Source organism: Annulohypoxylon maeteangense (genome assembly GCF_022496945.1).
Source record: "Annulohypoxylon maeteangense strain CBS 123835 unplaced genomic scaffold GGS22scaffold_31, whole genome shotgun sequence".
Classification (NCBI taxonomy): domain Eukaryota; kingdom Fungi; phylum Ascomycota; class Sordariomycetes; order Xylariales; family Hypoxylaceae; genus Annulohypoxylon; species Annulohypoxylon maeteangense.
In genome coordinates this window covers 59,145-85,517 of record NW_025953278.1, presented here as the reverse complement: position 1 = coordinate 85,517, position 26,373 = coordinate 59,145, and the positions used below count along the sequence as shown (strand labels likewise).

Below are 26,373 nucleotides of genomic sequence, written 5' to 3'. Positions count from 1 at the left end.
TATATATACACGCATACGCGTACGCATACCCGGACCCATAATCATAATAATTAATCAATTGACCCATCTCAACCAACCATAGACTTGCCAATCTCGCTTTGCCAGTCCTTGGCCCTTTCGAAGCCGTTCATGTGGAACTGGTAGTCTATCAACGCCTTCCGGACTTCTTCGGGAGAGTTCAGCACGAACGGACCGTACTGCACCACTTTCTGATCGAGGATCTGGCCAGCGACTAACACGAAGCGCGCGCTCTCCTTTGCATTTTCGGGTACTTCGACGATCACTACGTCGCCTTCGGGGTCAAACACGCAGTTGTGGTACTGCTCGACCGTCCTCTTCTCATTGCCCTCGCCGAACACTGCCGTCCCCTCGAGCTGGTACGAGAACGCATTCCAGCCCTTCGGGATCGGCTGCGCTAATTTCCCGCCGGGCTTAATATTCACATCGAGGATCCAGACGGGCGTGTATGCTAAATCCTTAACACTATCGACACCTCCAGACTGACCGGAGATGACTTTGACGTGGACCTTCCCGCCGTCGATATCCGCGCTCGGGATCTCGGAGGCGCGCAGGTCGCGGTACCGCGGCTCGCATGCCTTGAGGTTGGCGGGTAGGTCGACCCATAATTGAAGGCCGACGTTGGCGCTACCGTCGGGGTTCTGTCGTGGCATTTCCGCGTGCACTGCGACAACAATAGTTAGTATATAAATACTTCCTTATGCAAGAGTTCTAGGAGTTTCAGCATATCTCCAGAGAAAACCCTCCTTGGTCGTTTCAATTAGGAGGGTTTCGCTCCCAAGTAAGCTGAACGAGGAAGAAAAGAGTTCTCGATTTTACGTACTAATGCCGCGCCCCGCCGTCATGAACTGCAAGTCTCCAGCCTCGATCGTGCCCGCGTTCCCTGCGAAGTCCTCGTGGTCGACGGCTCCGTTAAGCAGGTACGTGATCGTCTCTTGGCCTCGGTGCGGGTGATCTGGGAACCCGGACCCGGGCTTAATGCTGAAGTGATCGAGCATAAGGAAGGGTGAAAAGTTGCGTAGCTGCGGGGTGCCGATCGATCGACGAACTCGAGCGCCGGCGCCTTCGCTGTAAAGATGGGTGTTAGTATTAGTTTCGTCGTAAAGTAAGGTGCTATGATGTTGCATACGCCTGCTCGACGGCCAGGAAGACCTTGCGGATTGCGCGAGGGATGGACATCTCGGTCGCGACAAGTTTCTCTTCAGGGTTGTAGAAAGGGGATTGGGACTCGGAATCGGAAGTCGTTGTCGTCGTCACGGTAGTGCGATCTGTCACGATACTACCACTACTACTACTGCTGTCGTAGGACTTGTTGAATTTCTCTATAATAGCGTTGAAGGATGTAGTCGCAAACTCGGTTACTTGTTCTCTAAATAAGACGATAGAGAGTATTGCTACGATAATAGAGACGGAAAGCGATAAGGCTCTCATGAGGGGCGGAAGGCTACTCGAGGGTACGAGAAGGTAGTTTTTATATGCTCTTATGCTGGGTCGAATAGTAAGACTGAATCAGGTAGGTCGCGAATCAGGGACGAGGGTGGATGCATTATGTAGGTAGGTACTTTAGTAGGTCAGGCTAGAAATATCACGAACATTCGCCTGTTTCGTCTTCTCGGTTTTAGGAGTGTGGGTTTCTAATAGTTCCTTGGTTATTTGATAAGAAGATGGGAAAAGAATGGAAGAATAAGAAAGTGGATCACATTGGAGGTGAAGTACCTCGAAATGGAAAACAGAGTGGCTTCCTTCCCAATATCCAGCCGGAAGGTACAAGTTGGTCAGCAAGTATAATATTTGACAAAATTCCCGACGGCAGGTACGTAGCCACCCCGCAGTGCCGCCACTCCAAGCCTTACAAACACTTTACATCAGCAATCAACTGGCGTATAATGGCGTCTAAGTGGCAGTAGCGCCCGCGTCTAGGTTGCCGCACTTGGCCTTTCACGGCATGGCTCCTTCTAACCGGATCCTAGGATCCCTGGATTAACATGGCCTAAGCTGGTCTAAGATGGCTTAAACATGGCTGACCAAATTCTTCCAAATCTCCAAATTAAATCTCCTACGACCGAAGCTCCGCAAGCCCCGACACACTTTCTCTAAAGAGAAGCACATCCGGCAGATGGTTGTCGTTCGTCATTACTATTCGCCATTCTGCCGCTATCACCATGTTATCTATCATCTATACTACCACACCTACATATATTAATTCTGGTGTAGGTACCAGGTATCTAATGAAGTTCCCCCAGTTGAACATTTCAACTACCTAATCAGTAAGTCCGAACAGGTAAGCCGTGATGTGAGTACGCCATCACAGACATTATACTCAGACCGCTAGTTCAGCTTTAATCATTGACTTTCTCTTCAAAAAACAATGATCTGTCATAAGAGACTGCATGAAACATTCACATCGAGAGACTTCCTGTACAGGAGTAGTTATGGCGAGTTAGCCATTGCCTACTAGGTACCTAACGTTACAATACCTAAAACAAGACGCACAGCCGCGCCCCAAAGTCTCATCCCGTCCCGTCCTAACCCTCCTTCGCAGCCGTAGCCCTCCACTGCCGAACCTCACCCTCGCTAATCTCCCGCAGCTTATTAACCCGAGCCGGCTCCCCGGTAATCGTCCCCTTAGCCACCTCAGCCATCCTCCCCGCCAGCGTCTTATCCGTGATCGCGTACGTCACCGAGCTGGTCCTGACTCTCAAGACTCCGATCCGCGGGTCGTCTGCCGATCCGTCGTGGATGCCGTCGCCGAGGTCCCCGAGCCATGCTTTCAGCGTCGGGCTGTAGAACTTCTTCACGGCGTCTCGGTCGGTTTCGATGCTGGCGTTGCCTGCGAATGAAGCCCATTGGCCTGAGCTGTCGCAGAAGGATATGTTGGTGTGCTTGTCGGCCTTGAGCTCGTCGGTCTTGTGTGATTCGGTATTCGTGGTGAAGGTGAGGTCTATGTCGCCACCCTCCTAGATTTGGGGACCATGGTCAGCTAGCTGTCTGGCAACTCGTCTGTGACGTGATTTGGTGTGATCAGGCACTTACCTTGCCTGCGATGGCCATGCAGCGAGACACTAGCTTGCCGCTCACCACATCATGCGTTGTCATCATGCCGAATTTGCACGACGAGACGAACTTAACGAGGGTTTCGACCTTTTCCTTTAGAGTCACGTCGTTGTCGACATTCTTTTCATAGTATTGCCCAGAAGACTTGTTGCCGGTATCCGCATTCGAGAAGGATGCCATCCTGCGAGTTGGCTGGTTGTTGAAAGGAGTATCTTGAGTTGGATGCCTCAAGTTAATGGGAGCCACAAATAGCGTGGGTGACTTTTTTGGTAAGGGTTTGAACAAGTTTCTCCTATTGATGATTCTGGGTATATTTCGTAATGTGGTACACCCTCCTAGCATGCCGTTTCGTTTTATAATAGCTAGACGAAGTTGAATGAAACCGCTACTTGCGACTTATACTTAGTCCGGTTAATATACGAGAAATCATCATAGAGCCGAATGGGAGAACATTGTTGGTCTTGTGAGACATCTCTATGGTATTATGACGTCGCTGACAACTGCATCGCGTCACGATTACGAACCGCGATCGGATCTTGTGCGAGCAATATTCTCGATGGACTTATACACATGTGAATGCTTGGTTTGATTTAATTACGATTTCATTGCTCTGTTGAGAGAGGTATCGTCACTTGGGGTTATTAGAATTTGGGATTGTATAAATACGTGAGGCAATCAGCATTTTCATAGCAGCCAAGATACAGTTCACCAAATCCGAGATAAATGCAGATAGGTTAAATCATTTAATATGATTCTCTATTGTTAGGTATCTAGATAATTCGTTCCACGTAATATGTGGCTAGCTATGCGTACAAATAGACATGTCATAGATAGTATACTGTATTGCCCTGAGGGCCAAAAAATAAGCAAAGCGAATTCGCTCTGCCTGGTATCGTTTCAATAGGCTCCTCGACCAAATGTGAGGATAAGGTCATCTCATAAGAATAGAAATACACCCAAGTAGATGCTGTGCTGTGCCGTGACTAGCATCACGTAGGCCAAGAAGTCTTGCCGCCAACTCCCTAATGCCCTTCCCAAATTCCCGGGTCCCCTTAACCTAGCCTTTTTCGGGACCAATAAAATCACAAAATTGTTGCATTCGAGTGAAAAAAAAAATGTTTATGGGAATACGGTGCCCACGTAGTTAAAGGTGGACGGATCCGTCGTGTCGAGCGAATACTCTACGATCTCGTTATTCGAAATGCCGTAGAACATAGCGTCCGGAGTCATCGCGATGGATGTAAAGTTGGTATCGGGTCCCGACTTGAAGTTGAAAGACGAGATATTGTTCATCGTCTTTCCGTCCCAGTGGTTGCCTTGAAGTTTGCCGCCTTGGAGGAGGCTGAGATAGAGCGCCTGGTTCCAGCTGTCCCATTTCGTTATTGCGAATTGCTGGGATGTCGCTGGCAGGGGTATTCCGGATTGGAGTTCGGTCACTAAGTATGTCAGCTTACTGTTCTTGAGGGCGTTTGGGAAAATAGGGTGCTTACCTCGTTGTTCAGAGCCGTTCCACGTGTCGTTAAACGTCGTTACCCTCATGTCACCCGTCTGACCTGAATCAACGCGTTCAGAAACGAGCTCGAGACGATCGAGATACGCTCCATCCAGCTGAGGAATGATAGCTAAACTCGAATTGGCGGCGACGTTGCTAGAGTCGATCGCTACAGTTGCGGAAGCCCAGGTACTAGAATTGGCCGTCTTAATAGCTCCTTCTGGTCGTTGATACGCGACAATCCACGTTCCATTGCAATTAGAGTGCCAGCATCGTTGCCACATCGCGGCTAAGCCTGACCCAGGCCAAGTCTGAAGAACGGCGCCGCTGAGGGTATCGTTATCCCAGCTATCCGGTCGGTTCAACGCGTCAAAAGCCGCCATTGATCGTATCGTGTTACTCGGATCCGTGAACCAGACATGCGTTTCGTACTTGGGATTAAGATCCATCGACGCGCTCGCTAGAGGAGTGCCAGGCAGCGGGTTAAGAGGTGTCGTCGTGGCGGCCATCAACTGTGTCAAGTTATTCGTCGTCCACGACTTTCCCTTGGAATCCCATCGTCGGGCGATGATTGCATTATACACATCTTGGAAGAAGACGGTTCTATGAATGACGCCATTGGAATCCGTCCAATTTGACGCTGTTATCTTCGAATTATCGAGAATAAGTTTTTGTGTCGAATTTGTCGACGCCGGATCCTTAGGACTATCTGATGATCCCGACGAAGACACTGCTTTCGCTCCACTATGATTCTTACTCGTCAAGCCGCCCGCTAGTCCTGCTACGAGCACGATCACTGCGATCCCAACTCCTAATAAAATAAAAAATATCTTTCTCGGAATGCCGCATATCGTTGCTTTCCGCCCTGCTTTCTCGTCCGTGGGTGGGTATTGGCCACCGTCGCCAGCCGGGGTTTGTCCATATGCATTGGGATCCATCTGGCTGCCGTTGCTTGTGGGATATGCGCTATTCGGGTACGCACTATTAGGGTACGCGCTATTGGGATAGGCGCTGTTCGAGTACGATGACCCGTCTGGATAAACTCCTCCTGCTGGATAGCCATTATGATACGCTGCTGTATTTTGGTATGCCGCACCGCCCGCGTAATTCGGATCTTTATACGGCATTGGTAAGACGCCAGCTCCTGCATATGCATTGTGAGGTGCCTCTACGACGACTTCTTTCGCCGACTCGGGACTATAGAATGAATGTGTCGCTCCAGCAGCAGCAGCATGTTCGACCGGAACTGCTTGTGGATAGCTGTGGTCGGGATATTGTATCACCTCTTTCTGATAAGTCTCGGGATCTCTCTCGGATACTTCGAGGGTACTATGCGGTTCATGAATCGGAGTTGGCGACATCGCGTCTTCTGTTTCGAACGGCCGACGCCGTTTGATTTCGGAAGAATTGCTCAGCTAAAGAGAATTTGTTGTGATGGTGATATCCTGAGGATGAGCATGACTTGCTTTTTCCCCTTGATTACGAAGCACTGCACTCGAAAAGCAAGTTGTCAGACACAGCTGACGCTGTGACGAAAACGAAATGAGAATCTTCTCTCTCCTCTATCCGGGGGGGTTAATTAGGTACATATGGCTGCTTTATGAGAAGAATCCTTCCGTACCTGCTGCATCGCAGCAATCCGACCCTGTACCGTCCCATATTCATCTTGGCTAGCATATTATGGACTCGGGTAGTTACATGCTTATTTTCGATGGAACCCTGTGCAGGGAGCGTGGAATCCTTCTGGGGCACCCTCCAATGACCTTCTATCCTGTGAGAGGCTAACAATCCTATTTTCAGGGAGAGCAGGGTGTCTCATGTGCGTGCGGACCCGAATTCGACGAATACTATTTCTTCTTCTACATACATCATACGAAACTGGCTCTACCATAATATTCTACGGACTGAAAGAGTGTTCTACTTCGTGTCGCTCATCTTGGTACGATTTCGTGTGCTATCTTGTAGACCTCAGCGATTCAACTAAGGTATTTTACCGCCGAGGGATCGTGCTAGCTTATTAGATAGCTTCAGCTCGCCCCCAGTTAGGATCTAACAGCCCTAGACTAACTACAATTAATAGCCGCCACCCCCAGTTAAGAAGCTTAGCATACCTAGGTACTCAAGCTTCAAAGGCCAAATTTCCCTTCTTGGAACGATCAGCGCGTTTTCTTACCAAGAATATCTGTAGTCCTCCGATATGGTTTACCAGTGCTAGTACTCGTAAGTAATAGCTTGTGGCCCGCGGAGAGCGGAGCACACGGCGCGTTGAAATTATTTAGACGAAAGACACAGATTTCAAGTGGCCCAGGCTTTACCTAGAGTCCTAGGTACCAGATCGGGTTGGGAAGACCTTTCTTGTTAATAGGGGTTTCCCGCAACAAACACGTATATATCAGGTGGGCAGTCACCATATATCAGCCTTAAGTAATGTCATCGTGGAATGCTTCCTGTTTTATCCATGACGTCCCATTCTCTCGGATTTCTGTCGTCCTAATTGGTTCTGAGGATGGCCATTTTCGTCAATTTGCGGCGTAGCTAGATCCCTCTCATGGTACTTTTTGGGGGCGCAAACCGGTCTGCTAGTCAACTAGTTCGACGACTAGAAGATGCTTGAAAAGATCGTCGTCTTCGATAGATTGACGATCATCTCTTGCTCAAACTAGCAAAGTAATTCCTCTAACGTTTTGTCCTCTCTATTATGTATTCTACACGTGCTTTTGAACCGACACAACGGCGATATTTTACGGCATAAGCACCTTAATCTGCATACGTACTCTCTTTATCCCCAAGGATTACGGACCCCAATGTAAGGACCGTGCACCCCATCTCTATCTATCGATTCCCACCTAAAAAGATCACTGCATCTACTATCCGCGGATGTCCACTAGGCATGTTGCTCCCCGCAACAAACGCCCAAGCATTGTGCTTCGTTGGACTAAACTTCTAAAGGCCGCGCTGCTGGGAAGCGTAAATCGACAATCCACCTTTATCTGACCCAGCTGTTGCTCAGCTCATTCTCATTAGCTTCAGAACCCTACGGACTGGTTTGAGAATTATTATAAAACTCCAAAATCCAAGTTATGAGGTAGCTGTGGTTATCCCCTGTTCTAAACTGGAAGGCCCCTTTACCGAGACTGCACCTTGGTAGTATTAGTATCATATGGTAGTATATCGTCACTCTTCGTTCTCGTAGCGATTTATCCCTCTTGAAGCTCTCTGAAACCACACGTGGCAGCTCCTTCGGTCCCGACTATCGGTTATCTACTGCATCTACGAACGCCGTTCTCCAATCCAATTGACCGCCATTGATGCAGGAAACCGATGCCGATCGAACAGTAGATGGAACTTGATTATCATATTGAATTGCTAGATATTTCTTACATAAAAAAAACAGCTTCTATGCTGACTTTTCAAATAGGTACCTACCTAGTACCTAGTAGGTAGGTAGCTAGAGACAATGCAGTGCATCGGTTCGCCGCACTATACCTACCTATCATAACATGGCATGAAAATACATATTATCGGTGTTCTCTATGTTAAACCGGTGCATTGGGTAAAGTAGAAGGCCTTGGCAGACCTACCCGGAGAAGCAATCGTGGAAAAGTATGAAACACGGCCCCTCCGTGCCATTGCAACCCCAAGCGATCCCAAGGCAGACCGCGAGCATGTGAGCGATGCAACGTTGACTAAGTCTTCAAATCAGCCTCGGAACGGCGTCAAAACTTAGGCCATGTGGAATTTGTTCCCGGATTTATATAAGCATGCTATGCCAACACGCCATCTTAAAGGATCGCGGTTATTCTTTGGCGCTTCGGATCGTATCAAGAAGCGCCTCTATATCGTTATCCGAGGCGCAGTTCCAGCGCTTTGGCCCGGATTTCGTCCGCTTAGACCGGTCTCAGGTGGCCAAGCCCTAATAATATAATTCTTGTTTTCCTTCACTAAAATACCTGGTCAAGGTGATGCTTCCACTATTATTGTCAAGGCCAGGAAAAGATCGCTTACGTCCACGACGACCAATATGTGACTGTACCCGAGAATCGAGACAGATACTTCTATTACAAGCGATTGTTTGAAAAATGGCCAAGGGATTGCTATACCTTTTTTAAACATGTCCTCCGTTTAGAATGGCTGAAGTTATACGCACGATTATCTCAACCTATACAAACCTTGGAAGTTTAGGTCATTGAAGTCAACGAGCTCCCTCAAAGCCCTCTAAGCCAACCCGTCAAGTCTAGATTATCGCTGTATAGGCGACTATATCAAGGTAAAACGTGCCTTTCGTGATCAATCTCCCCGAGGAAAAGGTGATCTAGGTTAGTTTTTAACGATCTTGGCTTTCATGCTATTATACACTTTGCAGCTACCTACCTATCCTATGATAATGTCAATCTTAAATACCTACAGAAGCAACGCCATTTTGGAGTATCTCTGCATACCTAATACTCAAGTCAAACGACGACCTATCATACTGAGCCATCACTCACTAGCCCTATCTTCAATCGCGATTCGTTCGACATATATGAAGAGAACCGTGCACGCAAAACAGGGAGGGACGTACCATCTACCTAGACAACGATAGTGAAAATAACAAGAAGATCGAAGAGCGTTCTTCATTAAATAAGTTTATTGTCATAACCCGTCAGATTCACTATACTTTTCCATGGTCGACGACTGCGAGAAGACAACAGAGGAGCGGATCATGATCATAGCCTGATGCTAGCTCGAATACAGACGTACCTATCTTCTGGATCGGATGCACAAGGGTCAAAGTCGAAATCGCGCAAGTCGAAACGTGCTCGCTTTACCAATGGTCATTGAAGACCCGCACATATGATCGACATGCTGCGATGGGGTCTAATACGACAGATATTCATATGGGTACGCTACTGGCGAGCAGAATTGTACCTATCTATGTCATCCCTCATCAGCCATACCACGAATAGAATATCATCAGACGCGGACGACGTGGGTTATCCATTCGTTGCCTCACTAAACATCACACGGCTAGGCCATTACAGGAAATGGTAGACTTGGTATAATTAGGTATAAAATGCCATGAAATGGTTTAATAACAATGATATAGGAGATAGAGGTAGCTATCGTGAAATGCCAACCAATTCCGAGACATAAATCTAGATTGTCTTACTCTGCAACAGCTTAAATCTGCTGTGCTCACTGCCAGGAACAGATATGCATTTCACACCAACAATCCGGAGAACAAGCCGGAAAACAACTCAGCCGAAGACCATTCACATGTCCATCACATTACATCAATGATGAGGGGTCATATTGCTGTGCCTTTCTCTATCACCCAAGCATTCTGCCATCTCAGCCCCGCCAAATTGACGAGTTGATCTTAGTATGGCCTCGTGCTGGCTGCACGACATGTACTGTGCCCCGGAACAGCATTAGGTCTCCCCTAACACTACCAACGAGAGCCGTTCGTCGCTCGGGATTTGCAGCCCATACCCACCTCCCCTCGCATTTGACACATGGCAGACTGCATGAAGTGTATAAAGCTGAAAACGCATTGAGCCTTCTCGTTGGGTTAGGTGCCGGACCTGTCTCCATACCTCCCACACCTGTCAACATATAAGAATAGCCGGCTCCGGAGTGTCGTTAGTGCCTCCTCACATAGCCTTGCTCTGTACCTATATATCATGTTATACTCATTAGAAAATATTTGATACTATTCTATGATACACTAGAGCCTCATTTACTGTAATAAAGAAACATATCTCCTAATCAAGATCGCCAAGCCCCGTAGCTCCCAGGCAGCAACATCTAGACCATCTTAAATCAGCGCCTGTGCCCCCGGCTCAGCTCCAAGCGCCAAGCCGATACCTAAACACCAACATCTATACTTTCACCTCCATCATGAAATCAAAACTCAAAGATAAGCTTCCGGCTTCATCCAGCTTCGAATTCCTAACCTACGATCCTTCAGCCCCTCAACAATCCCCACCAGACCTATCCGTGAAAAAAGATGCCTTCTGGAGCTACTGCGGGCCTCTCTTGACCTCAGAAGATGACCTTCCATCCAGCCTACAAGACTGGACACAAGCCGTTCTCAGCAACTCTCTCCTCCCGCTCCTCCTCCCCTTCCTCGCCTTCGTCAACGAGTTCCTCGAAGCAGAGGGGTTAGACCACTACTGGCTAACGATCCGCGCCACAAAAGCGACATCCCAATTCGACAGACCGCGCTGGCACACCGACGACCTATTCTTCAGCCGCGGCGGCAGCGGGCTCCGAGAACCCACTCTCCCTTCCTCACCCACATCATCCGGAAAGCAAACCAAAACTAAAACTAAACCAAAATCCTTAGAACAGCAACTAGACCTCCAAACCTCCTGGAAACTCTGCGCCACGCTCCTCGGCCCCTCAACCCTCTTCATCCCGTCCCCCTCCCAAACCCTCGCGCGTCACACCTCCCAGGCCACCAAAACCCGGCTTTCAACACCCCACCCCTGCACCTCTCTCCGCTGCGCAGCTTGCGCCGCGACTTCCGACTCCGTGCGCGCGTCGCTGAGTACATCGCTTTCGGGGCTGGGTTTAGTACAGGCAGCAGCGGGACAGGTCGCGGTGTTTAGGATCGGGAGTGAAGCCGGGGCCGTGCATTCGGAGCCGGCGCTGAGTGGTGGGGATAGGGTGTTCGTGAATGTGGTGCCTGGGCGAAGGGCGGAGTTGGCGGGGTTGGTGAGGAAGTGGGGGATGAGTTTTCCGCGGTCTTGGTGGATTGCGCCGGGGGTGGGGAGGGAGGGGCGGTGAGGTTGGTGATGTTGGTGATGTTGGTTGTTTGATTATGTGTATGGGTGGGTGGGTGTGAGAAAGGGGGTTGAGGGTACTTGGTTGATTTCTGAGGTGGTTGGCGAGTTGGATCTGTATGTTCAGTTGATAATACCCCTGAGAACGTAGTCATTTACCGAGTCTTGTTGATGATAAGGAATATGGATGATGATGTTATAGTTGTACACTTTGTTGATATCACAACTTCAATGGCAGGATGTCTTTGAAGCCCTATGCCACGAGTCACCGGAATGGAGGGCGAAGATAACATGGAAGGGGAGAATAGGTAGTCTTTATATAAATGGTGACTCTATCTTAGCTATTTACATACCTGGGTATCATATGCAACATTATGGACATAATATTAACACTACTAATTTATATCCAATTTCCTTCCTTCACAGCTCTGTTCGCTTTCCTCTCTCGATTCTGGTTGACTAGGAAGCCGAGTAGATTCATAATCCTAACGCAGCGATCAAATTGGAGGTCCTGGAAAGACCTTCTTGCATTATCTTTCAAAGGCACATCGTATATCTCGCCGTCCTTACTTTTCAGGAACGTCATGATCCGTAATGCGAACATCGCTGCATGAGGGATGAGCTCGTATGGTTTGGCTAAGCAGTCCTGCTCCACCACTTGTTTGAGTGTCTTGCCTGCCCTCCGGACTGCTCTTGACATATGCATATCATGTACATATCCGTCAACGTCCTTCCAGTCTGGCAACAATTTAATTGTGGAGCCCGATGAGAGACATCTATTTGAATATTTACGGAAGGCTTCCGTGACGGCGTTGGCTTTGATAAGTGCCTCGGCGCTGCTCTTATCCTTCAACCGAAGGGCGGCTTGAAGTTGTTCGATCGTCTTAGGTGCTTTCGCGGTTGCTGACATTTTGATTCTGACCAAAGACCGACCTTGGTTAGATGCCGGTTGTGACTGGTTCTTAAGCTGTCTTAGCTAAGTCTGAAGCTCTGCGCGTTGAGGCCGAAGCCTTTTTGCGCGTAGATAACTACTCATTGAACAAACTGTTGGTTCTCTTGGAGATGCATTGTTCAATGACAATAAGGTTGTGGTACAGTTGTTGTCAAATTAAGACGGAGCTGAGACAATGCTGGCCAGAACAAAGAAACGACTGTTCCTTCAACCCCTGTCAGAATCATCAGCGACAGAAGATAGTAACCTCACATACTGTAATACACCGCTTTCAAGTCTACTCTAGGGGTAAAAAGCTTAGGTAGTCAAGAACCAGACACTGCGCCGTATCTTTATCTTGTAGTCCCTACGGATTCCAGTCAACCCTTCAGCACATTCCACGGCAGAAACCCGCTCATAGCGAATGGGGTTGACTCGATTGAAGGGTCGCTAATGGTTGTCGAGTCGTCTCCGCTATAAAAGCCATCCACCGAACATGGGAAGTTAAGATCCATAAGGAGGGGATCTATATCGAGTTAGTATCTAAACGTCATGGTTCGGGAGTAGGGGCGACATACCTTGAAAATCGATTTGACTGAACTCATCTTCTGCATTGGTGGGACTCGACGTTGGGGTGCTCGTGCTTTTAAGAACTAGACGTATAGCCTCTATAGCTTTCCGAGCATGCCTGGATGTGCCAGCGAACCGCTGCCAGCATTCCAAAGATCTTATTAGAAGCTTCTTGATATCTTCTATGCTTATTCCTTCAACGGTTCTTTGTGGAGCGGCGTCAATTTGCTTCATATAATGGCAAAGAACACCAGTTGCCAACATGAACTCGTTGTTCATCACGGATGAAAGTTTCCATCGAGCATCATATAATAAGGCGTCGGGCTTGACCAAGTCATAAACCATATGTTGGTATTCGATGATTTCGACAGCCGCCTTCAGAGTGACATTCCTCGAGTAACTGTAGCGTTCGTTTGGCGTAGGGGTCATGAAATATTTCTTATGTAGGACTATCTGTAGCCTGAGAAAACAAATTTGCAACCAAATTCTTTGCATAATCAAATGCGGAGGGTCGGTTATTGATTGTCCCACAGGTTGCATTCTAAAGGCTGGTGGAAGACGGCGCTGATGGACATGCACCTTTTGATCCATGGCTAGAATTTCATCGTATTTATGACGTCTGATATCAGTGGCAAGGTCGCGAACCTCTTCCCAGAGATGTGCGACACGTGTTCTCGTAATGATATATAGGACAGCCGTTAACTCGCTGTCGGGCCTTGCTGGTGGCAGTTCGGTTGTATCTTCGTCAAAATCGGAGTCTTTTAAGTTGTGTGGTTCTTCTGTGTCTATTTGATGATCCTTCAGCATACTTGGTAGGCCCATCTGGGAGGCGAATATAAGGTTCGCCTGGTATATGGCAGCCCAAGTTCGTCTTCTCATCTCACCCTCGAAAGGTGATATGACCGGGAAGTTCTTGGGGTCTCTATGATAGCCCATCCTCATAGCAATATTCAAAATCACGCCTAATAGTATATGTGTACCAAATTCCGAATCCTCGTGGAGCAAGTGCTCTATGGCGATATAGAGTATGAGGGTCTGTAAAACATGCGGTCCGCCCTTAGTATACTTGCCTAGCATCAGGCACTGTACGACTTTCTCCCGATACGCTCTTAGAAGAATAGCGCTCTCTACGTCAGAAGATTGAGAATTTGGCTCGCTACTCGTATGTGGCAGTGAGAGTAAAATGGAAAGCGACATGATGGCGAACAAGATGCCTACCCACATAATGGGGGCCGAAGAAGTATCTTCCCAAAATTGTTCGTACTTGAAAATAACAGCGCCTGTTAGCGTTTAGAACGAAGTAATTGAATGACGGGAGCTTACCTGTCGAATGAATTGGCCGCTATGAAGAAGGGCTACTTATAAGAATATCAGCACTGGCCTTATCGTGCAATTATAATTACAGCAAATGTGTAGGTAGAAACAAACCTGGATGTAAGTCAATCGTATTAAAAAACTTAGATATCAGTCGATCAACGACGGGTCGGGCCGGTAATGAGCTTAGTATTTCCCCTTTGCTAATATGGGCGAAACGGCCGTATAGCAACTGGGGTTGAGGACCATAATCCGGAACAACCTGCGACGGAATGGTATAACGCATGGTTGAACCGGTATCTGTGGTATCTTGGAAGCAATCCTTGAGTTCGGAGATACCATCTAAAAGGGCGGTCCAGTGTGCGCCGTCGACGTAGTTGACACCGGCCGGAGTGTTTGTTAATGTACCACAATCAGATGGTTCCGAGGACCCATTTGCTCCTACACCCGGGTCAGGATAACCGTCGAGGGGAGAGACGGAGGTTTCGGGCTGTGGTACTGATGTTACATTCGGCGGGTTCTTTGGCGCCGCCTTTTGCATAAGAACATGTACAAGGCTCTCAAGCTCACGGATACGATTTTGTACAGTGGTGACAGGTTCTCTATCTGAAGGGCGGGATTCCGCGTCGGGATAGGTACAGGCCATGGCCAGTCCTCTCATGGAACATGTGCGACATGGCTGCTGTCTATCACACTTGACCCTAGTAAAAGTGAGTGGGAAGACTTGAGTCTTGAGAATTGCGACATGGAATAAGGGATGATAGGTGCATAGAATAAGATTAGATGAGAGTTAGTTGCATACTTGCGTCTCCTGCATGGATTACATGATAACTGAGGCTTGTCCCGGCGCCGATTCGGGGGAGGTAAAGGACGCTGTCTTGTTGGAGGCGATCCGGGCATATCGTCTTTGTCATTGGATGCCGAGTGTCGGGTCAGCTACACAGGTGCAGGTGCGTCTAGGTACGTCCGTCCGAGTGCGTCTAACGTTCAACCATCCCGTAAATGGGGTGTAGAGTAGGAAAAGTATTATGATTGCCAATGTTTAGCCAACGTTTAGGATACTCTTTTTCGCTTTCTCGAGGATTATATCCGACTATCCGACCCTCCGACCATCCGATACTCCGCCACATCCTTGTTCCCATATTTTTAGAGTTTTGGACGGGAAGCGACGGGGATTGCGGGACTAACTTCTAAGCCGGAACTTTATGTAAGTTCACAAGTCCGAAGTCATAAGGACATATTTTCCATAATTATATTCTTATGCATTATACAATTAATAAGCAGTTGCTCCATTAAAGAATTTATCAATAATACGTGGAAAGTCAAATTGTGGAATCGATGATTTGTTTGCTCGAAGTTGAAGTCTACAATGACTACTCCGTATCAATTTTGGTAAGACAAAAAACAATGTCGACAGTAACGCTTCCACTTCAACAACGTTATTACGAAGAGTCGAACAAAGGGTAGTTCAGCCTATTTCTATTTAACATCTCATTCATAATCTATTAATACCTAACTCTTTCTTACTCGCCTATGCATCTCAAAACACAAATACATGATGTCATCACACCTCATACCTTAGCTGCTTATCTGCTTACATAGGTAGCATAGCCACCTGGTATTTGTCAAGCTGTCACCCCACGGGATTTTCGGCATTGATTGGTAGTATGTAAGTCGTTTAAACACTCCGGTTCCGGTCAAATTGACACCGCGTGATTTCCTGTCTCAAAATGTCATTTGAGCCTCTTTCGTCCACCACTTTAGCCACTTAGCCAGGAACCAATGGCGAGTTCACCACTCGAAGACGATGATCCTCCACCCTACGTTGTTGGAAACCGCAACGATGCAGGTGAAATTCTTCAGCCTGCCATTCTCGTACTGACCGGCCACTTCATTCGCGCCCAGACTGTCGACGGTACCCCGCTATATGAACTATCTCGGGACATCCAGGCATCTTCGACAACCGAAGCTCAGCTTGCCCAGGTGTCACTCGAACGTCTAATTCACAATGTACGAGTAAGCGCCAACGGTACACCTCGGGTGTTACACCGAACCAGGCACATATTCGAGCTGAAGCATTTGCCGCCAGTCATATCTACCGGATTTCCCTATTGTTTGGACGCCGCGTCGCGGCATGCTCTGGGGAACCTGGCGCTAAAATGCCCTTCATTCCCGCGATCAACATTCAAGGTGGTGAGGATAAACGAAGAGACGGGAGATGGGCTTCCCAAAGGTTATAAAGCAAGAAAGGAGTCCTTAAAGGAGGGCGAAACGATTTTCGAAATACATAAGAAACGCGGTCACTATGAGTGGATGAGCCCCGAGGGAAGCCGTATTGCGGTGGAAGACGAAACGGAAGACCATCATAGACTGATAGTCACAGCACCCGTTATGAGAAAGATGATGGATGCGATGATAGGTAGTTGGTGCCTGAGGATTTGGCGCGATAGTATGAAATCGAATCACCAGCCTCGGGGAGCTCGTAAGTTACCTACCTACCTATGTAGCTACTAGCTGCATCGAATATCGTGAAGTTTCGAATAACCTGCTAATCCACATAAGTCAAGACTCAAGTACGCAGCGCGCGTGAGATTCTTCCAACTTGGTGGTGAATGGCGCCATATGATGAATGGATATTGAAGCAGACAAGGTTAAGCTGGTCGCTAGGCATATTAAACGTATTGGCGGAATAATAAACCACGGCCACGTTTATGACTATTCGGTTTCTAGGGCAAGGTTGAGGCTTTTTAAACCAATACTGATAGTCCTTGGCATTGGCGTTGGGGAGAGGGCGCGAAGACCCTGCACGATTACGAATTGTACGTATTTACGATGTTTGTAGTTTTGTTTCATCGCTTACGTTTAAATTATCAGGCGAAGGAAATCTGGTAAATTCTAATCTCATTGGTGATCAAACGTCGAATTCCCTACCCCCAGATCTACCACGACAGATCTTTACACCAAAAATAGCCAAGTATGCGCAAGAGATAGCATCTGAACCCATTTCTAAACTACCAGTTATCTGAATCGAGCCAGTGAAACGTCATCTCTCTTGATTCGACGAATTGAGTGTGGCCGTTAGTGATCTTGGCGCCAAGGTGATCAACGTTAACTGTTGAGGTTTGAAACATCCCATTATTATAGTGCCTACATCACTCGTTTCAAGCCCTCTGGGCACTCAAGTTGGGATGGCTCATGGGGATAGGGTCCCCCACGATCTATCTTAAGACGGTTGCATCTGCAGGAGATGTTTCTTCGTGCTTCGTGAGATTCTTCACCTGCTTTGCTGTAGGAAACTACGTACCTAGGCACTTAACTTCACTTCGAGCCTTGGGCTGCGCCCCTACTATTCACCATCTACGGCAGGTCCTATTTTGATAAAATTTACTTTCTTGGCGGTGGATTTACATCATCCCCCTTTTTATCAATTCTTAGATATCCAAAATTGTCAAGATCCCAATAGTGTTGCGTATTCATCATGAGGTAAGCACTGGAGGTCCTTGTGTCCGTATCCAAATTCTGATTGAAATAAAGGAGCCCTGTGTATCGAAGACGTGCCCGCGCAAATGATTTAAGAATATTTGTCCGCGATGACGTCCCCAAGGTCCCAGGAGACCCGGATCTATCTGATTCTGATGATGAAGGAGTACCCTCGCCGAAATCTCCTAAATCCCCGCTGCCATCGCCACCACCACCACCTCCTCCTCCTCCTGCTCAAGTTGAAAGTTCTACACAACAACCAGGAGGGACATCATCAGAGCAAATTGCGTCGACTACCACCAACGCAGTCCCTTCGCAGCCGACGACGTTGACTTCCAGCATTAGCGTATCAGCTACCTCGGCGTCTTCAGCTACTCTAGCATCTTCAGCCACATTAATATCGTCGGCTACTTCAGTATCATCAGCTATTCCAGCGTCTTCAGCCATTCCAGCATCGTCAGTCAGTGACAGTATTACGCAAAGTGCGGAGCCGCAGAACACGGACGTTATCCAGGCGCAGACAAGCCCACCAGATAATGCAGTGCCTAGTATGGGCAGAGGAGGAACAATAGCATTCGGGACAATTGGTAAGATTCACCTAGAGCGAGGTCAGCGTTGAGCAATGTAAAATACTAACAGATGTTCTTCTCACTCAACAGGGGCAGCGGTCATTGTAGCAGCCGTAGTCGGATTCATATGGTGGTTTCGGCGACGTCGAAACCGTGAAAGCAGAGCCGTCTCCGGATTTACGTCATCATCCGGCTTCAAGAAGATGGAAGAAGCCAGACGTCCGGTGACAGCAGATTATGGGTCATCAAGAGATTCGCAGTCAAGGATAATGGATAATCTCATGACAGCCGCGTATGCCGCCGAAGATGGCAACGCCTCGCAATATGGTGCGTATGGGAACGAGAAACGGCAATCCGCCACATCTGCGGATATTCTAGATCCGAGGCGGGCCAGGTCGACGAGACAATCAAGTACTCCAAGCGCACAAACTCCTGATGTCGGTAGAAACTCACTTTACGTGAACCAACTCCTTTCGGGATTTTACAAGGGCCAGAGAGCAGATGGGCTTACCGCTCCTCCTAACGCGAGAATGCCACCACCAGCAGCTCCGTCGGTAGCTGGACAAACTGAGGTGACGACTTCGAGTGAAAGCACATGGAGGACATGGGGTTGGTCGCAACCGAAACAACAACAACAACCACAGCATAAAGAAGGTTGGGTTGATAAGTGCGTTCGCCTTGGAGGATTGAAATGAATTGAGTCCGTTTGAACAAGTTCGTAGAGCAGATTTGGATTCTTGACCGAGTGTGACATTTGTTGAGACGAACTATTGTGAGATGCGCGTACACATTCAGTCATTACCTACAGCTTATGATACCTATACCATTACTTTTGAGAGCGCAGCAAATAGATCGGATATCCATTATACGTATCGTATTCGGTGTCAGCAGTGTGAGTTGTGATTACGTATATAATCCATAGCTGACTTGTTGGTGATGGTTAATGTAAGATTGAGAGGAGGAAAGCGGGAGGCGGCAGTCAGCCATACGAGAATCGTAATTTATGTGTAAGTACTAGGTACCTCACGGTGCCGATGGTCCGGATAAGATAGCGCCAAGATCGAATCCCGGTTCCGACAAATAAAACGAAAGCAGCTAAGTGGCAGAGTGGCGGGGATTGGCTAACTGTAAGTGCTGTAAGTGGTGCAGTAACTGTGCTGTACGGCGTAGGTACTTGTACTTCGGACTTCTAACAAACTGATCGTGAAACCCCTGAAAGCTGACGAGATTCATAATGTCTTATTTTCAACATTTCTACCATTTTCAACGCGTTGTCCTCGAACAGATGGGCTTCTCACCAATTCACCAACATGCTCCTGCAATCGCGCCTATCCGCGCTTCACTTGCGATGGAAACAGCTCCCTAATCTCCATAAAGTCTTAAGCGTATTTTCGCTAGTACTGTTTCTAATAGGTACCGTCCATTCGTCCATTCTTCTCAAGGTCTCGTGTGTGCATAGGTGATCTAATAAAGGGTATAAATATAGTAATATTTATACAACCAACACCAGAAACCGCCCGAGATGGGTGGCATCGTCTCACACAGACCGAAAATGGCCCTCTGGCAGGCGGCATTCCTCTCCGCGTCATGTTCATCGGCGCTTCGATGACCCTCGGCGAACACTCGACCGGCGAAGTCGGATTTAGGAAGCAGATCCGGGACTGGCTTGTGTCTCGAGGGAACCCCGTCAACTACGTCGGCCAGGTACATATCAACCCTCACCCATACCAAAATCATCACCCGTAGCTAACCTCACGTGCCTCTAGAACCGCTACGGCGACTTCAAAGACAACGATGTCCAAGCCTTCGGCGCACAGCCCATAAAACCGACCCTCGACCGCCTGAAAGAAGTAGTACCGCAAGTCCAACCAAACCTCATCATCATCAACGCCGGGTCAAGCGACTGCTTCCAGCTCGACCACTGGGGCCCCGCATACATCCTCCAAAGCATGCGCGAGCTCGTCGATTTCGTCTTCGAAGCCTCTCCCCGCGCCACCGTCATTATGTCAACCATCATCACTTCGCCTTGGGAAGGCACAGAAAAGTGCGTCAAATCTTCCAACGCGCAGATCCGCCAAGTCGCCATCGACCTCATCCGCGAGGGCAAACCCGTCACCATGGCCGAAATGCACTACGACCAGGGTCTACCCGGCCGAGTCGAGCGCGCAGATATCGGACCCGATGACATGCACCCTACCGATAAGGGGTACTTCAAGATGGGCGATATATTCATGGAGAAGATCCTCGAGGTCGACCGTAACGGCTGGTTGAAGCGGGCCGTAGATAACGGCGTTCCAGCCGATGGCGAGGCGGCGAGGGATGCGGAGGACGCGATTAAGGCTCAGGATGAGAAGGTTAAGGAGAAGCAGGAGGCTGAGGCGGGGAAGACGTTGCCCGGGAGGATACGCAGGGCGTTTAGGGCGCGGCATGTTACGCCTGTTTAGCCGGATTCCGCGCGTGGTGGTGGGATTAGGGAGTAGGTAGAGTGCGTCATGATAGGTAGATTTTTACCGGTTAGGAAAAGGGAAAATGTATTTAGCGGTTCATCCTTAGAAGGGGGATGGATTGCAGGATTGCTTGATTAGATATTGTGTAATATATATTTACAATTAAACAAGAGAAAGTATCAGTTCTGAACCCGAGCTATTTGTAGGTACGTATGAGTTCCTTGCTCTTTATATGGTGTTGCACCTTTGAAGATGGGTAGTTCCTAGAAATAGCTTCAAGTCGCGCAGTTCGCTAAATGCGACCTAGTTTAAGGTCTTCCCCGGATTTCTAAATTCTATTTTTATCCATGTCCACGAGGGAAACCCCGTCTCAATATACGCTAATAAACGAAGTAATAAAAAACAGATCCCAACTCAATACGAGTAGAAATCAAAATCCTAGCGTTTTCTCATAGTTTCGCCCCTGTTCTGATAGGCTGAATCAAGGTATAGCTAGCCAGGCTATTGAACTCTTGTACACCGTTGATCAGGTACAGCGGCGTGAGGTTTCCATCATCGCTGAAATAGAGTTGCGGCCGTTCTCTTCGATAGTAATCAGTTCTTCCACCGTCGGTGAAGTACACCGTTGTGTTGTACGCCGGTTGCAACTTGAACGTCCAATTACCTGTTAGACTACGCGAGAATAGGTGACCGCCCACTCGAGGATATTTCTCTCCCCTTTCTGCGATGTCGATCATCCAGTGGCAGAGAATATGCCAGTTTCCGCGTCTATCTCGCCATAAGAAGGGATCTTCCGTCCAGTGATCGCTGTAGTCGGACGTATTCCAGGGCATCGACTTGATCAAGTTAAAGGTTTCATTAAAGTCTTTGGCATGGTAGATGAAGTTGTCCTCTACACCTAATATCATCTCAGCGGTAGGATTATCTTGTGTCCACAACGGCCACGGAGCTGGATTTGTCGCATCGAGAAGGTGTTTTGACGGCCCCCACGGCCCGCGAATGTCAGGAGCGCTAGAGACGGAGATGTTGTTTGCCCATTTGTACGATTTACACGTACCCGGCGTATCAGTTTCGATTCCTATGGTATACAGAAGATACTTCTCATCCGCCGGACTCCACACTACTTTGGAATTGTGGTGGAACGTTCCTAGAAGCTCTTCCGCATAATGATATGGACCAGCCGGCCCCGTGTGCGACTCAGCGCGAATCACGGTGCTAAACGGCCTCCAGCCCGATAACCCACATCCGTGAGCAAACTGGTCAATGACCAGGTGGAAGAGATTTTTATCAAAACGGTCTTGGATGATACTACCACCCCATGATGAGTTTCCTTTTGTGCCGTAGAAGTCTGGCAGAGTGAAGTTTGTGTAGTTGTATCCCGTCCACCGCGTGGCAGGCTGAAGGTCGAGTTGGCCGCAATCATCTGACTTCCATCCCAAGTCGCATTCACATTTATTTGAGGGGTGGCTACAAACACCATTCAGACTGCAGTCTTCATCTGTTACACAAGCTTGAATTGTGATACTCGACGAAGTAAGGAAAATTGAGAAATTTCTTAAAAATACTGGACCTCGCATATTTAAAGATACCTAGGTATCATGATATACTCATTGGGATCTAATACGAATCGTTGAAGGTTATCCAGTCTAATGGCGTGTTGGTCTCTAGAGTTGTGATATTAGGTGTTATGCTCAATTGTGGAGAAATAGGGGTGAAGGTGAGGAGATTTTGGGTCGTCTAGTCACTTACCTTGTTGGAGATGTTGTTCTCGGTATACTACCTTCCGAGATTCTAAAATATTCTCTTATATATATGCAACTAACATTTGAGAGTTCTCAAGACTCAGACTCTCCTTAATGATAGTGTCAAGATATATATATGTTAGGCTTCTCATATATCTTTCAACAAGGTATCTTATATCACTGACCATTCGTCTAGTCTCACTTGCACTTACATGATGCAAACCCTTATTAACTAGGTACCCATGGATAGAGTTACCGAGCCTTTTATCCCCAAGCTAGAAAAATAGTAAAGATGCGGCCGCAAGAGATCTTTTACCAACACCAACAATGCGAGTGGAAGTTAACAATATTTAGTATTTGAGTATGGATGTTTGCACCCAATATAACCATATACTGTGAAAGAACATTGGAGAGTTTCTATAATTATAATAGTCTTTATAAACTAGGTAGGTATGAAAACATGCCATAATAGCTTTATTCCTAAAGTAAACTAACCTCAACTTACCATCAAAGTGCTATAATCAGCAGAGTCCAGAGCTTCCAGCAGCATGATGTCTCTTAGTGCTTAAATGACGTTGCGGCACTCTATTAATTGTCTTATTTCTCATAGATTAAGAATCATTTGATAACATCCCTTGGTTCGGTTATAACCGAAGTAAAGGCATTGATGGTTTCATCCCCTCTCTATCTTATTTAGTAATTGGGAATAAATTCTCAATTTCGACCTAACCTACCACATGCATAGCAACAAGCGACTGAATCCTTTCACAGTATTCCTGTGACTTATCGACATTTGCTGTTCATTCTTTTTATCGACATCCAATCGATATATGTCACGTATAAGTGGATCTATACACCCCGCTACACCTAGATCTAACCTAACATCTATAAATGCGACATAACCCCAGGCCTTCTCAGCCCGTCAGAATGCTTAAAGATATCAGCTTCAAAGCTTGATTTTGGCTATGACCACATCCACTAACGCACTTAGATGTCGTATCGCCCAAATGCACCTAATATCAAAACCCAAATGACCATAGGGGCAATATGCACATCTGAATGTGTCTAATAAACAGCAAAGGACTATTCTCCACTCGCAGGGGGCTACGTGGTGAAAATGGATCTGGAACCCAAAAGGGGCTGAGATCTCTCCTAGGGCTAACACGGTGCTGGTAGCCCAAGTGGGACCATATTTATACTGTAGAGGGACCCTGAGTCTCCTCAAGATTCTGAGGTCACGATGTGGAAATACTAACGATCCCCCAGAATATGACTATGTTTAATAGCTGCTCGACATAGATGAGCGGGTACCCAAATTTAAAGACGCATGATCTTGAGCGTTCATCTTTGATTGAGGATGCGAGTGTATGAGGCACCTGCATCTTGCTGCATGAATAGAGGGTCAAGATCGCACAGTGTGAGAGAAAAAAGGGATCCCTGGTCAATGCGTCTGGCGGTAAGAGAGGCAGGAAAAGACTGATTTAATTTGTTACCAGGAATTATTATGTCTTTGTCCCCGTTGATGTGTTTTTAAGACCGATTCACTCATAATAGCTTCCTGAGATGCTATCGAATCTTTTTTTTTATGATACGATATCTTGCTGGTTAGAAGTTGTGCTTAATACCTAATACCTAAGTCTTGCGAATGATCGTTGACTTATTGGAGAATAATAGTTAGAGGATATCGGTTGTCAAGATCTGCATACCTCAGTGAAGCTGTATCCTTCGCGTGTTTACTCCCGTCTGAGGCTACAGATTAGGCGATAGCTGCTATGGCCAACTTCGGGAACGGAGGTGCGCCTACCTCGCAGCCCCCTACTCCCGCATTCGGGAGTAGCAGCGTTAAGAGCGGTGGCGTCTTCTCACCCACAACATCACAAGCTCGTCCACATACAAGTCTATTCGGAACCATCAATAACCCGGAGGCTTGGCCGGTACCTGCAGGCGGGACTCTGTTTGGGACGCCGTCTCAACCGTTTTCTGGCTCTGGTAACCCGCGCGGGCTTGTAATCGGATCACCCGCTCCGGTCCCTGTCCCCGCTCAAGCACAAGTCCATGTCCAAGGTCAACCCAAACAGTCATCACCGCGTATGAACATGTTCGTCGGCCCCAGGCCGAGTCCACCGGTTGTGCCGATTATGCCAGCTGCACCCGCAGCCGCACCTCCACCTCCACCTGTACCGGTGTCCAGTTCCCCACCGATATCACGGACAAGCCAGACACCAGCAAGGAGTAATAGTAATCGGGCCTCTCCTTCTCGGGTCTCACCTACTAGAAACTCTCCTACTAGGGACACACCTGTTAGGAGTTCCTCTGCTAGAACCTCTCCTGCCCGAGGCAGTCAAACACCATCTTCCACCTCAAGCCAGTCACCAACGAAAAGCCCAGCAACCATGTTTGGACCTACAACGTCCTCAGGATCATCGCAGACGTCAGTGGAGCAAGAAGCAACCCCGCGACCACCTAAGTGTTATATGGACCTTAAAGGCGACCTATGCTTAGAAGTTGGTCATCTCTCGGCGGAGTTCATAGTTTGCTCTAGGGCCATGGCCAGGTCGTCTCCTTTCTGGAGGAAGTTATTGTACGGAGAGTTTGCGGAGGGCAAGAGTGCTCAATCGAAGGACGGGAAGACGGCGTGGGTCGTGAAGCTTCCCGAGGACAACTCGGCCGCGATGGGCATTATTCTGAATATCATCCATAGCCGGTTCGATCAGGTTTCTGGATACGACGACTTTGTGTATACTACGCATCTCTATAACCTGTGCGTCTTGACGGATAAATATGACATGACCCATATCCTGCGACCCTGGGCTAAGGGCTGGTCGCGGACCACACATATCCAGTGCGAAAAGCTCGGCCAATCTCTGCGATCGAAGTTCTGCCACGAACGGCTTTGGATAGCGTGGGAGCTTGGCGACTTTGTTACTTTCGATGCGATGTCGAAGGCTTTGCTCCTGAATTCGTCGAGCTCGGCGGGAAATAACCTCCGCTATGTGGGAGCGTTAGAACCGCCCGAGATCTACGGTGAGTCTACTTACCTATCTAGAAAAGTCTATTTTTGAATTGCGAGGCTCATATTTTAAATTTATAGAGAGCATACAAAAAGCGCGCTTATCCATGATCAAGGCGCTTCTCAGCCGCCTCGACGCCATATTACAAGGCCTTGTCCAGCAAAACAAATCGCTCTGTTCGCGGTACAAAGTCTCTTCCGAAAGAGGCGAATGTCTAGCCTCGATGCTAGGCACGACCATCCAATCTCTTCACGCCAACGGACTATGGCCAATACCGCAACCTGAGGCCGTCGAATGTAGTGTGTGGGATTTCGCGGCGAAACTCCAGGCGGTTCAGATCGAGGGCGATGCCGGAATCTACCATAAATGCTCCCAGACAGTTGTTCTGAAGGCCGAAATCGAGAAGACCCTATACTCCATTCCAGAACTTCTTTCCGAGATACATTGGCGCCATCTCCAGAGCCAGGCCAGCAAGTCCGGAATGCCTACTTTCGAATTAAGAGCTCATTAGTCAAGGCGCTCATTCACTAGCTACCGCATCTGGCAGGAAAGAGAAACAGAAAGTAGCGCGCTCACCTTAAAGGCCCAACACCTTGGTTGCATATATTAGGCAGGAGGACGGCGCGGCGAACAAACGGGGACATATGGGTGGGTGGGCAGCTTAAGAGGGATAATGACGTCTTCCACTGATGACCGCCGGTAGAGTGGTGTGGGAGACAGCCCTGAAATTTGCTGGTAATCGACGTGGCACAGCATGTGCTTGCTTTTGTATGTATATATAGAATGCCGACAGGCGCATAAATTGAGAAACATGACAATCAACCACCGTGAGACATATTGGTCTGAAATCAGCGGCCGCTGTCTCACTGCAGGCCGCGAAAGATGTAGCTACCCTATGGCCGGACCGTTAATTGTCAAGCTGTAAATTGTGACACTGCGGCGGGTAGGAACGTGTAAGACATGGATGGATGTTGACTA

General features: G+C 48.0%; 11 protein-coding genes across 11 annotated transcripts; 5 read left to right on the top strand and 6 right to left on the bottom strand.

The window, feature by feature from the left end:
- Nucleotides 1-68: 68 nt before the first annotated feature.
- On the bottom strand, nucleotides 69-1,197 carry GGS22DRAFT_182557 (uncharacterized protein; the record flags this gene model as incomplete). Its single annotated transcript, XM_047963983.1, has 3 exons — nucleotides 69-682; nucleotides 842-1,086; nucleotides 1,148-1,197. 3 exons carry the CDS (start codon nucleotides 1,195-1,197, stop codon nucleotides 69-71), a joined length of 909 nt encoding a protein of 302 aa, XP_047813940.1.
- Nucleotides 1,198-2,444: 1,247 nt separating this feature from the next.
- GGS22DRAFT_198305 (pyridoxamine 5'-phosphate oxidase) lies at nucleotides 2,445-3,252 on the bottom strand (the record flags this gene model as incomplete). The annotated part of the gene is made up of 2 exons (XM_047966118.1): nucleotides 2,445-2,975; nucleotides 3,052-3,252. The coding sequence occupies 2 exons, from the start codon at nucleotides 3,250-3,252 to the stop codon at nucleotides 2,544-2,546; spliced, it is 633 nt and encodes a 210-aa protein (XP_047813939.1). The 3' UTR covers nucleotides 2,445-2,543.
- A 554-nt stretch (nucleotides 3,253-3,806) lies between these two features.
- Nucleotides 3,807-6,095, bottom strand: GGS22DRAFT_99851 (uncharacterized protein). The gene is made up of 2 exons (XM_047968644.1): nucleotides 4,563-6,095; nucleotides 3,807-4,508 (listed from the first exon to the last, which is right to left on the bottom strand). The coding sequence occupies exons 1-2, from the start codon at nucleotides 5,923-5,925 to the stop codon at nucleotides 4,192-4,194; spliced, it is 1,680 nt and encodes a 559-aa protein (XP_047813938.1). The 5' UTR covers nucleotides 5,926-6,095; the 3' UTR covers nucleotides 3,807-4,191.
- Nucleotides 6,096-10,212: 4,117 nt separating this feature from the next.
- Nucleotides 10,213-11,335, top strand: GGS22DRAFT_198303 (uncharacterized protein; the record flags this gene model as incomplete). The annotated part of the gene is made up of 1 exon (XM_047966117.1): nucleotides 10,213-11,335. The coding sequence occupies exon 1, from the start codon at nucleotides 10,445-10,447 to the stop codon at nucleotides 11,333-11,335; it is 891 nt and encodes a 296-aa protein (XP_047813937.1). The 5' UTR covers nucleotides 10,213-10,444.
- A 302-nt stretch (nucleotides 11,336-11,637) lies between these two features.
- GGS22DRAFT_99835 (uncharacterized protein) lies at nucleotides 11,638-12,441 on the bottom strand. Its single transcript, XM_047968643.1, has one exon. The coding sequence runs from the start codon at nucleotides 12,239-12,241 to the stop codon at nucleotides 11,732-11,734; it is 510 nt and encodes a 169-aa protein (XP_047813936.1). The 5' UTR covers nucleotides 12,242-12,441; the 3' UTR covers nucleotides 11,638-11,731.
- Nucleotides 12,442-15,312, bottom strand: GGS22DRAFT_99834 (fungal-specific transcription factor domain-containing protein). Its single transcript, XM_047968642.1, has 5 exons — nucleotides 14,949-15,312; nucleotides 14,261-14,847; nucleotides 14,156-14,187; nucleotides 12,841-14,095; nucleotides 12,442-12,788 (listed from the first exon to the last, which is right to left on the bottom strand). Exons 1-5 carry the CDS (start codon nucleotides 15,044-15,046, stop codon nucleotides 12,643-12,645), a joined length of 2,118 nt encoding a protein of 705 aa, XP_047813935.1. The 5' UTR covers nucleotides 15,047-15,312; the 3' UTR covers nucleotides 12,442-12,642.
- Nucleotides 15,313-15,443: 131 nt separating this feature from the next.
- GGS22DRAFT_175883 (uncharacterized protein) lies at nucleotides 15,444-17,039 on the top strand. The gene is made up of 3 exons (XM_047963328.1): nucleotides 15,444-15,609; nucleotides 15,758-16,628; nucleotides 16,709-17,039. Exons 2-3 carry the CDS (start codon nucleotides 15,929-15,931, stop codon nucleotides 16,756-16,758), a joined length of 750 nt encoding a protein of 249 aa, XP_047813934.1. The 5' UTR covers nucleotides 15,444-15,609; nucleotides 15,758-15,928; the 3' UTR covers nucleotides 16,759-17,039.
- Nucleotides 17,040-18,067: 1,028 nt separating this feature from the next.
- Nucleotides 18,068-19,176, top strand: GGS22DRAFT_99815 (uncharacterized protein). The gene is made up of 2 exons (XM_047968641.1): nucleotides 18,068-18,213; nucleotides 18,286-19,176. The coding sequence occupies exons 1-2, from the start codon at nucleotides 18,177-18,179 to the stop codon at nucleotides 18,888-18,890; spliced, it is 642 nt and encodes a 213-aa protein (XP_047813933.1). The 5' UTR covers nucleotides 18,068-18,176; the 3' UTR covers nucleotides 18,891-19,176.
- A 221-nt stretch (nucleotides 19,177-19,397) lies between these two features.
- Nucleotides 19,398-20,832, top strand: GGS22DRAFT_175877 (carbohydrate esterase family 3 protein). Its single transcript, XM_047963327.1, has 3 exons — nucleotides 19,398-19,608; nucleotides 19,682-19,899; nucleotides 19,962-20,832. Exons 1-3 carry the CDS (start codon nucleotides 19,506-19,508, stop codon nucleotides 20,637-20,639), a joined length of 999 nt encoding a protein of 332 aa, XP_047813932.1. The 5' UTR covers nucleotides 19,398-19,505; the 3' UTR covers nucleotides 20,640-20,832.
- An 88-nt stretch (nucleotides 20,833-20,920) lies between these two features.
- Nucleotides 20,921-22,851, bottom strand: GGS22DRAFT_198297 (uncharacterized protein; the record flags this gene model as incomplete). Its single annotated transcript, XM_047966116.1, has 2 exons — nucleotides 20,921-22,212; nucleotides 22,845-22,851. 2 exons carry the CDS (start codon nucleotides 22,849-22,851, stop codon nucleotides 21,092-21,094), a joined length of 1,128 nt encoding a protein of 375 aa, XP_047813931.1. The 3' UTR covers nucleotides 20,921-21,091.
- A 1,069-nt stretch (nucleotides 22,852-23,920) lies between these two features.
- Nucleotides 23,921-25,954, top strand: GGS22DRAFT_99794 (uncharacterized protein). The gene is made up of 2 exons (XM_047968640.1): nucleotides 23,921-25,408; nucleotides 25,476-25,954. The coding sequence occupies exons 1-2, from the start codon at nucleotides 24,157-24,159 to the stop codon at nucleotides 25,904-25,906; spliced, it is 1,683 nt and encodes a 560-aa protein (XP_047813930.1). The 5' UTR covers nucleotides 23,921-24,156; the 3' UTR covers nucleotides 25,907-25,954.
- The last annotated feature ends 419 nt before the right edge of the window (nucleotides 25,955-26,373 follow it).

Excerpts from the sequence above, each read along its gene's own strand:
- GGS22DRAFT_99851 (XM_047968644.1), bottom strand. The coding sequence starts at position 5,925 with ATGTCGCCAACTCCGATTCATGAACCGCATAGTACCCTCGAAGTATCC. Across the intron at positions 4,509-4,562 it reads GAACGGCTCTGAACAACGAG|TGACCGAACTCCAATCCGGA; the intron begins GTAAGCACCCTA and ends TGACATACTTAG.
- GGS22DRAFT_175877 (XM_047963327.1), top strand. The coding sequence starts at position 19,506 with ATGCTCCTGCAATCGCGCCTATCCGCGCTTCACTTGCGATGGAAACAG. Across the intron at positions 19,609-19,681 it reads GCTAGTACTGTTTCTAATAG|TAATATTTATACAACCAACA; the intron begins GTACCGTCCATT and ends GTATAAATATAG. Across the intron at positions 19,900-19,961 it reads CCGTCAACTACGTCGGCCAG|AACCGCTACGGCGACTTCAA; the intron begins GTACATATCAAC and ends ACGTGCCTCTAG.
- GGS22DRAFT_99794 (XM_047968640.1), top strand. The coding sequence starts at position 24,157 with ATGGCCAACTTCGGGAACGGAGGTGCGCCTACCTCGCAGCCCCCTACT. Across the intron at positions 25,409-25,475 it reads AGAACCGCCCGAGATCTACG|AGAGCATACAAAAAGCGCGC; the intron begins GTGAGTCTACTT and ends TTAAATTTATAG.
- GGS22DRAFT_175883 (XM_047963328.1), top strand. The coding sequence starts at position 15,929 with ATGGCGAGTTCACCACTCGAAGACGATGATCCTCCACCCTACGTTGTT. Across the intron at positions 16,629-16,708 it reads TCACCAGCCTCGGGGAGCTC|TCAAGACTCAAGTACGCAGC; the intron begins GTAAGTTACCTA and ends AATCCACATAAG.
- GGS22DRAFT_99815 (XM_047968641.1), top strand. The coding sequence starts at position 18,177 with ATGGGCAGAGGAGGAACAATAGCATTCGGGACAATTG. Across the intron at positions 18,214-18,285 it reads AATAGCATTCGGGACAATTG|GGGCAGCGGTCATTGTAGCA; the intron begins GTAAGATTCACC and ends CTCACTCAACAG.
- GGS22DRAFT_99834 (XM_047968642.1), bottom strand. The coding sequence starts at position 15,046 with ATGCCCGGATCGCCTCCAACAAGACAGCGTCCTTTACCTCCCCCGAAT. Across the intron at positions 14,096-14,155 it reads GCGGCCAATTCATTCGACAG|TACGAACAATTTTGGGAAGA; the intron begins GTAAGCTCCCGT and ends GTTATTTTCAAG. Across the intron at positions 12,789-12,840 it reads CAGTCAAATCGATTTTCAAG|ATCCCCTCCTTATGGATCTT; the intron begins GTATGTCGCCCC and ends AACTCGATATAG.
- GGS22DRAFT_99835 (XM_047968643.1), bottom strand. The coding sequence starts at position 12,241 with ATGTCAGCAACCGCGAAAGCACCTAAGACGATCGAACAACTTCAAGCC.